General features: G+C 41.3%; 1 protein-coding gene across 2 annotated transcripts in view; it reads right to left on the bottom strand.

Moving 5' to 3' along the window:
* The window catches only part of CA8 (carbonic anhydrase 8), an 88,267-nt gene that overhangs the window by 39,875 nt on the left and 35,708 nt on the right, over positions 1–12,684 (bottom strand). For both annotated transcript variants that reach the window (XM_055318141.1, XM_055318140.1), the window contains exon 4: positions 4,563–4,658. In XM_055318141.1, coding sequence (XP_055174116.1) covers positions 4,563–4,658 — 96 coding nt within the window. The remainder of the gene's footprint in view (positions 1–4,562; positions 4,659–12,684) is intronic.

The following is a 12,684-nucleotide window of genomic DNA, read 5'->3' as shown; positions in this document are numbered from 1 at the left end:
TTCTTAAATACATCAGAATATGCTGTTCATAGCCTTCTATTTTAAAATACTATATATCATTATATATTTTTAGCATATAAAATGCTCCAAAGTGTGTGAGACTTCAAAGAAATTTGACACTAAGTATTCTTGACTTTAACTGTGAAAATTCTAAAGGCCACCTGATTTCTATGTTCCAACCAGGTTTCAATGGCCCCTGACAATGGAGGACAATAATAAGAAATATATTTTAAAATCTTAGATAAACAATGTTATCATTTGCTTTTTCTCTTCCATATAAATTTGTGCAGGATGTCCTATAGGAGCTAGAAAAGCTGCCAACGTGTCCACACTCTCAGTTTCTCTCCACATGCACCAAATATGAAATGTGCCAGCCGAAGGGGCAGCAGAGAGAAGGGAAAAGAGACAAGAAACTTACATAATCTAAGATAAGCAATTCAAAAACAGTCAAGACTTCTACTGTTTCTTAAGTGTCTGCAATTCCTCAGACTGGCGTTAAAGATGGAAAATGAATTCTCTGAAGTTAAAAAAGTAACATGTAAGGCAAATGTACTCTTGAGTGCAGAAACCTAGGCATTAGCAGAAGCCTCTGCCAATCTGCAAGGGCAATGGACCTCTCTTCATTGTACTGCTTTAACCATGATGTAGAATTTGGAGGATGACGCCTCAGTTGGCATCTGTTTTCCTTTCATGTATCTTCTGTCAGATTACAGCTCTTTGAAGAATCCTTATCTGAATGTTGTAAGGCCACATACTGTAGTAGTTTGGGGGCAAGGCCACTTACACTGGATGCCCAGGATTCTGATCTGGACTCAAGTTTTTAGCCTTAAGCAAGTTAACTTCTATGTCCTTCTGCTTCCTCATCTATACAGTGGGGGAGAGCAGGCAGGCGGGTAAAGTGACAGGGGTTGAAGGTAAGACTCTAACAAGGACCTTAGAAGAGGGCATGGACCTTCCTAATTCAATTAATATCATCCATTATTATCCTTACTTGGCATCAGGTACAGGTACAGTTTTTACATACAGTAACACTTAACTATCACTGGCTCCTCCTTCTATAAAGATTCCATACTTTGTGGGCAAGAGTTTTAAACCTGCAACAAACTCCAGCTATTGCTCCATCTCTTCTCTTTCCTTCTTTGCCAGATTGCTGTAGGAAGAGGTTATAAACACCAAAGAGCAAGTACAGATGAAACTCTGTACAGCCCAGTCCCCAGAATTCTAGAGCAGTCCAGGTGATAACAGCCTGGAGCCAAGAATGTGCCAACAACCATGAGACCAACACCTCCTTCCCTCTCACCTTGGCCATCCTTCGCTGCCATCCAAAACACAAACCATCAGCCCTGCCCAGCCCTGGCCCTGTGTTTTTCAACTTCTCACTCTATCTCACCTCATTCCGCTGTGCCCTCTGGAACAGGATGTTGCCCATCTCTGCCAAGCTCTACCACCACCTGTTGGTCTGCGCGAACCCCTCATGTCTGCTCAAGGCACAGCTCTCCCGGGCCTTAAGAGCGGACACTGGGCCATTTCCTCCAGGGACAGGGCTGAAGGCTGTGGTCAGTGGCCTGCTGTCACCCACTGGTGGATACTCTGCCCCACGGGCACAAGGCCGTCCTTTTCTGGGTGGACCATCCTCCTCAGATACCACCACGCTCTACTTGTTGCAAAATAATGCTGTCACCAAGTTTTTTAAAAATGACCTGCTGGCCACTCCCTGATAGTCATCACCTCCCGCTGCTACTATGGAGGACTTCAACACCCTGGAATGCAGCTTGACCGCCCCTCAGTTCGTGGCTTTCAGCTCCATTCCACCTCAGCACCCAACCTGGGAACACACCCTGAATTTGTTTTCACTCTGAAAACTTCAGCTCCGAAGACCATTCCCTCTGAGCACAGCTTCTCATGCATCAGCTCTTACCCTCTTTTCTCTCTCTCCACTCACTGATCTAAGGAGCCACGGTTCAGGAGCATCTGGGCTTTGTCTCCTTCCCTTCCCACCTACCTGAACGACACCTCTCCAACCACCCTCAAGGCTCTAACCCTGTGTCTTCCAAAATCATCTGCTCTGCAAGAGATCAATGCAACAATTTGCTAGAATCTTCTACTCTTTAACTTGGATAGAGACAATCAACAGTATCCTGTTCCGTACAGTCTGTGATGTTCAGTCACAAGTGGGTCTCCCACACTGACTGTAAAGTCTATCATCGTTCCCTTCCTGGGCTATTTCAAAACCCAATCATCCACCCATGCTTCCCCCTTACACTATAAATAATTTTGCTTTGTAGGTCTCAGAGATAAGGCCATCAGGCATGAGCTCTTCTAATTTCCTGCCTTTCTTCACCTTTAAATTCATCCCATTTCTACCCATGTTTTCTTCCTGACCCTCTATTTTGGAGAAAGGGTGGGTGCCCCCTCCTATCCGGGGTTAGGCTAGCCACAAAACTCTCCATTCAGCATCCTCCTGTCTCCTCTAGGACTCTTTCACATCAACTATCCCTTCCCCCCCCCCCAGTATTTTTAAACTCTGAGTCTGCACTAGTGCTTTTTGCTCAGAATAAAAATACAGGCAGATCGCAGATTCTTCAAAGAAACAAAGAGGACATTCCTGTACATCAGCACGAGTTATTACCCCATCTGTGTTTCTTTTCTTGAGCCACGTTTCTCAAAAGAGAAACCTGTGCACATTGCCTCTGCCTCCCCGCTCCCATTCCCCTTCTCCTGCCCAAGTGTGAGAGCCCCAGATGGACGTCAGACCCACTCCGCTCTGCTTCAGTTGACCCTCCTTATCAGTCCTCCTTTCCTTCATGAACTTCCGCTCTCAGAGTTTCTGAAACCTTCCTCTCTCCTAGATCACCGGAACATCTCCTCACAGCAAACCTGGGGCCAATTAGAACAAGTGTGCATGCTCTCAGGCTTCCCCTTGCCTACAACGATGTGCTTCTTCCTGGACTAGTGATGCAAGTCCCCAGAATCCTGGCTTTCCAATCTAGTGCTCCATCAGCCCCCACCTGTAATAGGCTAAGGATCACTAAGTGAAAATATTCTAATACTTAATTCCATCCACAAATATTTATTGAATACCAACTCCAGAGATGAAACTAACATGTTCATGTTCCTTCTAGATATGACTGCTCGGTTATTTGTACTATTTTATTCATATTTTATTATTTTTTAATAACAAGACATTGCCTTCTACTTCTATAGCCTCAACTTCTCAATTTTGGGTGCTTTATTAACTTCTTCAGGTCACAAAAATGGACTTCAGCAGTTACTACTTTTGTGCACTAAAGATTATCAAAATGTATGTGTATATTTAAAAACATTTTTACCGATATCTTGATACTGTGATTCCATTCTATTTATATAAAGCAGTTATAAAATAGAAGGAATATAGGCCCTTGCTTAAAAAAAAAAATAAAAGCCATGAAGTGAACATTAAGAAGGTTCACTTAAAACTCTAAGAATTTGCTTTTAAATTCTATGACCTGTCATACTTTCAAGATACCGGTTGTAAAATATTAAAAGGCTAAAACCAGGTGACTGCTTCCAACCGTCAATAGACAAATACCTGAGAAAGAAATTTATAATGGAAAATTGTTGTACTTAATAATACTATTGAAATATGTACCACACAAAAGAAAGCAGGTTTGCAAAGGCCCAATTCTCTTTGGAAAATTAAGTTACTAATGATCACTATGCTAATATTACTACTCCAGGCCCACGTTTTCCAGGAAGCAGCCTGGAACCACACAGAGTTACAGAGTTACAGCAATGGTTTCTGACCCTTGACAGTGACTGTGTGTGACTGTGAACAGTGACTGACCTCTCTGGCCCTTGGTTTCTCTCCTGTAGGATAGGGAAGGCAGGGGGAAAGCAGGGTCTCTTCCATCTCTTCATCTTTTAGGACATCCAACAGATGATAAGACAAAGGTAAAGAGATTCACGGTGGGCGGTGGGGGGGGTGACGAGGAACTAGATTAAATTTTTACTTTTGAAAGTATGTGCTCTGTTTTTGTATGTTTCACAAAATTTAATTAATATCCTCTGCCCAGCACAGAGCTCAAATCTAAACTTTAAATTGACCATATCCACCAAGATCTTTGCCAGTCTTATTTTATCAGTGTTTCCTATTGGACGCTTCAAATCATCTTAAGAGTGAAAATTATTAATAACAAAGAGGCAAAAGAATCTGCTACATGATTACATTATTGATTTTTCTTCAATTTTGCAGTAAGCCAGAGTCCAAAAACATTTTCAAAAATTCTTTTTCATTAATAAAATGAACTCCTACCTTCAGGAGACATTTTCGACATCATTTCTCCAAAGACCCTAAAGGCCAGCATGAAGAAAATTTCTACTAACTAAATAAGCCATTTTCTACCAATGAATATGGCTGCTCTCTCACCAGCCAGAAAAATCAAGTTTTGTTTTTAAATTATCTGTGTTCTCTGTACAGGAGTTTAAAAAGTAATAAAATGGAGAGAGAACAGAAAATATTCTGCAAAGGAATTAGAAATAAGCATCTCTGAACAATACAATAACCACAGGAGGAGACCATTTACCTGAACAAACAAAGCAATGATGGCGATGCCATGCGGCTTCCCCACGGCCTCATCAATACTGCCAAACAGGGTCGAGTTCCAGTGGATAAGATGGAGCTGAGTAAACAACAGACAGGTCACCTCATTATTAATGTATTTCCAGTTAGAAAAACAAAGATAGATTAATTCTCCTTAATTGTATCTATTACATCTCTATGGTATCACATACAACAAAAGTATCCCAAGTCGACACAAACAGACCACTGCTTTTTTTTTTTTTTAAGATTTTATTTATGTATTCATGAGAGACACAGAGAGACAGGCAGAGACACAGGCAGAGGGAGAAGCAGGCTCCACGCAGGAAGCCCGAAGCGGGACTAGATCCCGGGACCCCAGGATCACGCCCTGGGCCGAAGGCAGGAGCCAAACCGCTGAGCCACCCAGGGATCCCCCAGACCACTGTTTTAACACAGGTTCTCTGTATGAGTTTTTTTACTTATTTCTAAACAGAGGTGATGCTCAGTGGATCGCTGCCTCTTGCTTTAGGGCCTAATCAGGAGCATAACTAACGTGACTGGCAGATTTCACATTGATTTAGTTGCCTTTCCTTAAATACTATCCCATCTGGCTCTCAGTAGAACAAAACTCTGGGTTTGGGCATAAACACCAGCACTCATGCCAGGGATTAGTACCTGTAAGATTGAATACTGTGTCACCCAGTATTTCCATCAAAAATAAGACAAAGCCAGCCTCAAATTCTGGTAAATTATTTCAGTTCTCTAAGGATATACAGAGATAGCTCCCTATAATGCTGCATCTTCTTAAAGTCATGGTAATATAATGAATGTTGATGTGGAGCCCTAAAAGAAGGCCATTTCCTGCACCGGAGATAAAATTTTATCTGTGAAGGAATGACAAACAATGCTCTAGAGGACTCCCTCACTCCTAGCTTCATAAAGCTTTGTAGCTTTCAAGTTTATCTAGAATATGCACTTGCTCCTACAGCACTGATAAAACACTTGCAAGAAGGCAAATTCAATTCCCTGGTTAAAATCAAATGCCCACTGAGGTTCTTAGTAAAACAGTAGCTAGGTAAACCTTCTGCCTAGAATGCTATCTTCATCACTATAGCTTTTAATCAAGTTATAATTACTTACCACTCCAAAACACTGCCTCATTTAAAAATTAGTTCTAATCCAAAAGGACATAGCTAAAATTCAATCACCATGTCATTTTAGCATCCGTATTAAAACGTGGAGGAAAATCATCATGAGAATAGTCACTAATTTGATTCTTCTACTACTGAATTTCTCCAATTAGAACTCAAAATTGCAAAGCTGACCGCTAGAGGGAGGTAATGAAGTCCTCTGCCTGTAATAGAAAGCCTAACCTAGAAAAAGACCACATTCAAGGCCAAGCTAGGACAGGCTATGAAAAACCAACATGGACCGTGACCACCCACTAAATGTAACTGTCAAGGCACTGCCTTTGAGAAAACAACGCTCTATAACATTTCAATTAATAACGAAAGACAGACCAATTTTAATCTTTCCTCTTCTGGCTGCAACAATAGCACGGAGTCCCAGTGGTAGAGATAAGTGTACAGTGTACAGATAAGAACTGATTGCCTTAATTAAATAAACAAAGGAGGCCCAAGGTTGAAATCTATTTTTATTTGACAAATCACAAAGTTCAAATCAACATTTTTCTTACTTCTCATAGCAACATTATGGGGTATTTTTTCTGAAACGAAACAACCCAAAAATACCCATGATTTGTTTTTGTGTTTTGCCTTGCCACTCCTTATAATTGAGCAGCATCATTACTCACACCCAATCTTCAAAACCTGCTTCATGATTTTTTTGTGTTTAAAAAACTGAGGGTCCTCACTCCTTAAGTGGATGCTGCACATGGTAACTTTGTCTGAGAGAGTAAATTCACAGTGGGAAAATAAACAGACAAACACTCCCTGGGCCGGGTTTGCAAAGTCGGCATCAACAGCCCTAAGTCGTGTTGATCGAGTGCACCCTTGACATGATGTGGTGAAAATGACATTTTATCCCTGTAGTCTTCCCCCCCAAAACCTATAACCCCAGCCTAATTATGAAAAAACATCACACAGATCTCAGTAGAGGGGCATTCTACAAAATACCTGACCAGTATTTCTCAAAACTGTCAAGGTCAACAGAAACCGAGAAAGCCTGAGAAAATGTCACTGACAAAAGGAGCCTAAGGAGACATAAGAACTAAATGTAACAGTATCATGGAGAGCTTTTGGAAAATAAATTAGTTTAAAACCAAGGAAATTAAATAAAATTAAAGCTTAATGTATAATTTTTGGTCCACTAATCATAACAAATGTAACATGCTAAGGTAAGATGTCAATAACAAGGGAACCAGGTATGGGTTATATGGGAACTTTCTGTACTATTTCCATGATCTTCCTATAAAGTTAAAAGTATTCTAAAGAAACATTCTATTAAAAAAAAAAGGAAATGCTGGCACTCAGCTGAAAAAGGATAATTGGAAGATCACTAAGACTCTTGTGTGACTAGCACATAACACGAAATGAAATAGAGGTCCTCTACCACCTGTTTTCCTTCTACCATCTGGGTCTTAAATGACCACCTGGGACTTGGCAATTCAGTGGCAGAAGAGATCCCCCCCCCTCACAATCAACAAGGGACCCAAAATTTGGAAACACAGCTCTGTTCTCCTACTTACTGGAAACCCTCTTCATGTGGAGGCTCTTGTTCTCACTTTAAAAAGGCCAAATATCATTAGAAATCCCCTTTCCACGCCATTAGAATGGGGTCTACTCAAGGACCAGGCAAATTTCCAACACTTTTGGAAATCAGCTGTAACCTAGTAGTAGTAACTGAGAGGCACAATCCACTAACCTAACACTCCACATTTCTGGGGCCTCTCCGCTCCAGTTCACTCTGTGCTCCCCAAGCCCCCACTCCATCTGTATTGGTTTGCTAGGGCCACAGTAACAAAGCACCACAGACCAGGCAGTGCAAACAACAGAAACTTATCTTCTCACAGTTCTGGAGGCTGTTAAGTCCAAGATCAAAGTGCAGCAGGTTTGGTTTCTTCTGAGGCCTCTTTCTTTAGCTTGTAGATGGCCACCTTCTCCCTGTGTCCTCACATCATCTTTCCCCTGTGTGTGACCGTGTCCAAATTTCCTCCTCTTATATAAAGACACCGGCCATACTGGATGATGGCCCACCCGAACAACCTCATTTTAGACTAATTACCTCGATAAAGATCCTGTCTCCAAATATTACTTCCTGGGGTAGCAGGAGTGAAGACTTCAACATATACGGGGAAGGAGGGCATAATTCAGCCCATAACACCCTCTATCTCATTCTTTCCTCTCCCCTGACCTCAAGAAAGTTTTTTCAGATCTCAAAATTTTGAATTATTCATATTGATTCTCCCATACCCCCTCCTTATTCCTATTATCTTATATTTTGCCTCATATTAATCTTGATTCTATTTCATAAAGCAAAGCCATTGGGATGGGAAATTATCAGTGTATACAAAGAACTAAAAGTACCTCTTCCTCGGAGGGTAGCTAGAGTATATGGGTATCTGACTGTGACGAGAAAGATGAAGCCAGAAGCTAGAGAGGTTCAGGTGGCACATAACTTTAAATTTTTTCCTAACTGTATTTTGGGGAATACTAAAGAATACATTAGCCCAGTGAATAGTATTATTATTTTTTCTGCTTAGAATCAAATTCACCCATGCCACTGTCTGTCCTTCTAAGGTCCTGTGGCAGTATGAGGGTGGAAAAGAAGTGGAAGACAGGCATAGGAGGCTGGAAGATAAGCTAAGAGGACATTACAAAAGCTCTAGCTGTAAAATCATGCCAGATGTACATGACGGTTAATTTTATGGGTCAACATGGGTAGGCTATGGTGCCCAGCTGTTTTGTCAAACACCAGTCTAGATGGCTGGGAAGGTAGTTTTTAAAGATGTGATAACATTTAAGTCAGATTAATCCCCATAATGTGGGTGGGCCTCATCCAATGAGGTGAAGGCCTATGAGCAAAGATTGAGGTCCTCTGAAGAAGAAGAAATACTACTTCCAGATTATGACACTTACAAACTCTACCTGAGTTTCCAATCTTTGGCCTGCCCTGCAGGTTTTGGACTGGCCAGTTCCCGTGATCACATGAGCCAGTTCCTTAAAACAAATCTTAGTTTCTCTGTCTCTTTCTCTCTGTGTGTGTCTCACATATGTATTCTCAATATATATTTTGTTTCACTAGAGAATCCTGACCAATAAACAGGTTGTACAAACAAATGAACAAACCAAAAGTGTGAAGACAAATGGAGGTTGAAATATGAACAAGACTAGTAGCAACAGGAATAAAGACAAGGAACTCTAACAAAGTGACAGTATTTGGAATTTACTCTCCTAAGCCTAAGCATGGTTCCCATAGGGAAGGGGAATGGAGATACAAAACAATTCACAGAAGCTCAGAAAATACATAGCAGAACTTCTACTCTTTTTTTTTTATCCTTTTTAAAATTTCAGTTTCCCTATGCTTCACAAAATAATTATATATACAGAAAAAGACAGAAGATAAAATATGTATTAGTGCATGATATACTATACATGCACAGGAGTAAAATTATATATTCAAAAATTTGCTGAGGGACAAATGAGTTTGAAGGGAAAGCCTTCTGACACTAAAGAACATGGTTTTAGAAAATGATGAAGCAACCCAACAAGTCAAAGGGAAGCTTTAGTAGAAGTCCAAGCAGATAATTGTTACCACTGAAGGGAACTCGGAAGCTAGTTTCAAAGTGTGACAGTCGAGACAGGCTCTGGGGGCTGTGTCTGGTCCACAGGACTTTACAGAGTGCAGAGGCAGGGACACACTTTGGCAACCCTACTGATAAATTCTTAGAGGCAACATGCTTTCCTAAAAGGTCTCTGAGCCAGCAATCCCAAGTCTTATTAGACTCTTGGTTCAGTTCATAGCTCTTTAGCTCTGCAAACTTCACAAGTCACTAACTCGTCTGAGCATCAGGATCTGTAACATAAGGAGAGCTGGAACTTCCCAGCTTGGCTTCTTCACACCTCTCTCTGCCCGCCCTGAGTACTCTCACTATTCCTAGATTTCTAGCACGTTTTGTGCTCATTAGCATTAATTATATGCAGGCAGCAAATGCAGAGAAGCAGGGTGAGGAATTCTGAGAATGGAGAGCAGCTTACTTGATAGTGAAGCTCAAGTATATAAATGCCCCTTAGCGTTTCCAAGGAGTATAGTAGGGGTTGGGCAGCATTATCACTACATCTGCTGCCTCGACTCACGACAGGCCCACTCTGCACGGCTGCCTTGCTCTATCAGGGTCCATGGCACTGAAGGGGACTGCAGACCTCAGCCTCACTATGGCCTTCTGAGGCCTAAACACACAGCACGGCAGGTGGCAGACAGCCTGCCTCCTGCCCTTTGAACCTCAACTCCTGCTATGGCTTCTGAAGACAGTAGTTGAAAAAGAGAGGAGAATTCTTCAACCAAAACAGCAGGGCAACAGGGCAGTTCTCAGCTCTCCCTTCAGAGACTCTCCCTCAAAGGACAAAAGGTGTTGGCTTTCTCCCAATTTGGGTATGTCCAAGTAGAAATGGCTTTCTCTATCAAAGCCGAGTCTTTCCTCACTTCTTACTGTTCTCCCCCCAGCCCTCACCACTGCCCATGTATGTGGCCTCATGTGAGTTAACAATGTACATATTATAGAGAAATAAAAAAACAAAGAGCCATTATTACTCTTATCAGCATCATGACTATCATTCCTTCCTATTAAAAAAAAAAACCTAACCATATGATAACTGTAAAGCATCCTTTTATAGTTTCAGAGAAAAATCTTTAAGCTTTTGCTATAGGGCTCACAAATTCAAATTTCCTGCAATTGATTATGCCACTACGCCATTAGTACCCGTGAAACGTTAATCTTAATGTACTTAACTCACAGCAACAGATAAATTTGTCCAAAGTTATGAAACTGTGACAAGCCATAGCCTTATAATCACTTATTTGTCACCGAGAAAAATAAGTTTGAAGATTTCATGGCAGCCTAACAGAAAGCTATCTTCAAGATAAATGAGGTTTATTATTAACATAAATAACACGACAGCATTAAAGTACAAAAGAATGAATCACAAGGAATGGAAAAAGCAGAAAAGGCACTTATGACTCACAAAGTTCATTCTCCAGCCCTATGCACTCGCTCACCCAAGTTCTGTGAAATCTCCTACCCTCAGATGTTTGATGGACAATTCCTTAGATGGCTTCCCGTCAGCTCAAGCTAAGTATCTCTAAGAGCCGACATCAGCTCCCTTCAGAGGTGCCCTCTTACTATCTCACCACGGAGCCCCAACCTCCTGGGCTTGAGACCTTGAACCCCCCCACTCACCCCTTTATCTCCAACTCACCAACGCCTTTCCTGGCTCCTAATTGTTTGCATTATAAAGCTCAACTGAGGTCTATTTCATGCAGCTTCCACCACATTTCCTCTGTTCCAAAAAGTCTAATTTGCTTTATTTCCTGCCCACACAAAATTATATTTCTCTTACCCCATCCCTCCCCATCCTATCTCCAAAATACTCAAGTATGACTCCTGACCGTTCACAACAGCCTCCCTACTTTATGTTCCATTCAATTGGAATGCCATACCCTATCCTATCCTGAGACTTAGCCAAGCTCTACCTATCCTCCTGGGCCTCGACAGGCATTTGATAGGCTGAAGACGCAGATGATGGAGATGGAAACAGATACAACTTGAACCAGCAGATACAAAGGGAAAGGAAGAACTGGGTTTCCATCTTGGACCACCTACCAAAAGAAAGAGGAGTTCAGTTGTAGAGAAGAGTTGAAAGTTACATCACAGTGGTCCAACTGGTTTCCCTTGAGTAAGTGATGCAGAATGAAGAACTGCCTTAAAAAGAGGGGCTGCTGGTACTGAGTGCAGATAGCCTTAGATATCTAGAGAGCTAGACCTACAGAGTCCATTCACCCATGGATCCAGTCACAAAACAGAGTGACAAAAGTATGAAGACTGAGCTTTCAGAAATGGTGAGATGAGAAAAGGAGGAACATCAAATATGCAAGAGGAAACCCAAGAAATTTCAAAGTCCTGTTTGGACAAAAGAGAAAAAGCTTTCTAGAAGAAAGTGTGGTCCACAGTGTCAAAGCTCTGCTCCCAACAAAGCTACAAAGAAACAAAATAAAATGAGGGAAGGAAGAGATTTGGGATTTCTTTCTCTTTAAAGATTATTGAGAAGGCAGTGGAAATAGAGAAAAGAAGCAGAAAGAGAATATAAAGACATTAGGATAAAACCAGTCAGGCAAGGCCACTCATCCAAGAAGGTGAGCAGGGAGTATCAGAAAACAAATCAAAATCAAAAGGTAGCTGAAGTGAGCGCTCAATGATTCCTTTATTTTAAATAAGGAGACACAGTGTGCTCGAATTTAAATCAAAGTCATATTGCGCCTTTAATATTCTTTTAATCCATTCTTGCCATGGGCAAAAGTAAACCTGAGAGAATCACAAGCTGCTGTAAGTTTTGACAAATCAGTATACTGATTTGACAAATCAGTGCATCTATGAACTCAGATGCAATTGTACCTGAAAACCATTTTTCTGCCAAACCATAGTCATCAAGTCTGTCTTCTGAGCTGGGCCACTACCTATTGTAGATTTTTCAAGAAAGGATCCTGGTTTCTGGGTCCTGATTTTGCTTAACTGCTTTCCTTGGTCCCAAAGAAATTTAAACGTGAAGAGTTGTAGCCCATTTCCCACTAGATGCTGAGTTTCAGAAGCCAAGAATGTCACCTCACCAGTGCTCTACTGCACTATGAACATCCATTTCCAGAGCACTCAGGAAGAGCCATGAAATGAGAAAAAGTTAAAGAAAAGACAATGTTCCAGCTACACTTATACTGAGAGGGTTGAACCAAAGACTGATGTTAAGTACTCAAATTTTAAAAACGACAGGGAAATTGGAAGTGAAATGTTTTAAGTAACAAAACTGGAGCAGTAATTAACTGAAGAGCAAGAAAGCAGCCCCTCTCTCCAGATCCACTCCTCCTTATTTGAAGCGGCCATTCATCTGCAGATAAACTGA

Source organism: Nyctereutes procyonoides, unplaced genomic scaffold (assembly GCF_905146905.1).
Source record: "Nyctereutes procyonoides isolate TBG_1078 unplaced genomic scaffold, NYPRO_anot_genome, whole genome shotgun sequence".
In the NCBI taxonomy this organism is placed as follows: Eukaryota; Metazoa; Chordata; class Mammalia; order Carnivora; family Canidae; genus Nyctereutes; species Nyctereutes procyonoides.
This window is presented reverse-complemented; position numbering and strand designations above follow the sequence as displayed.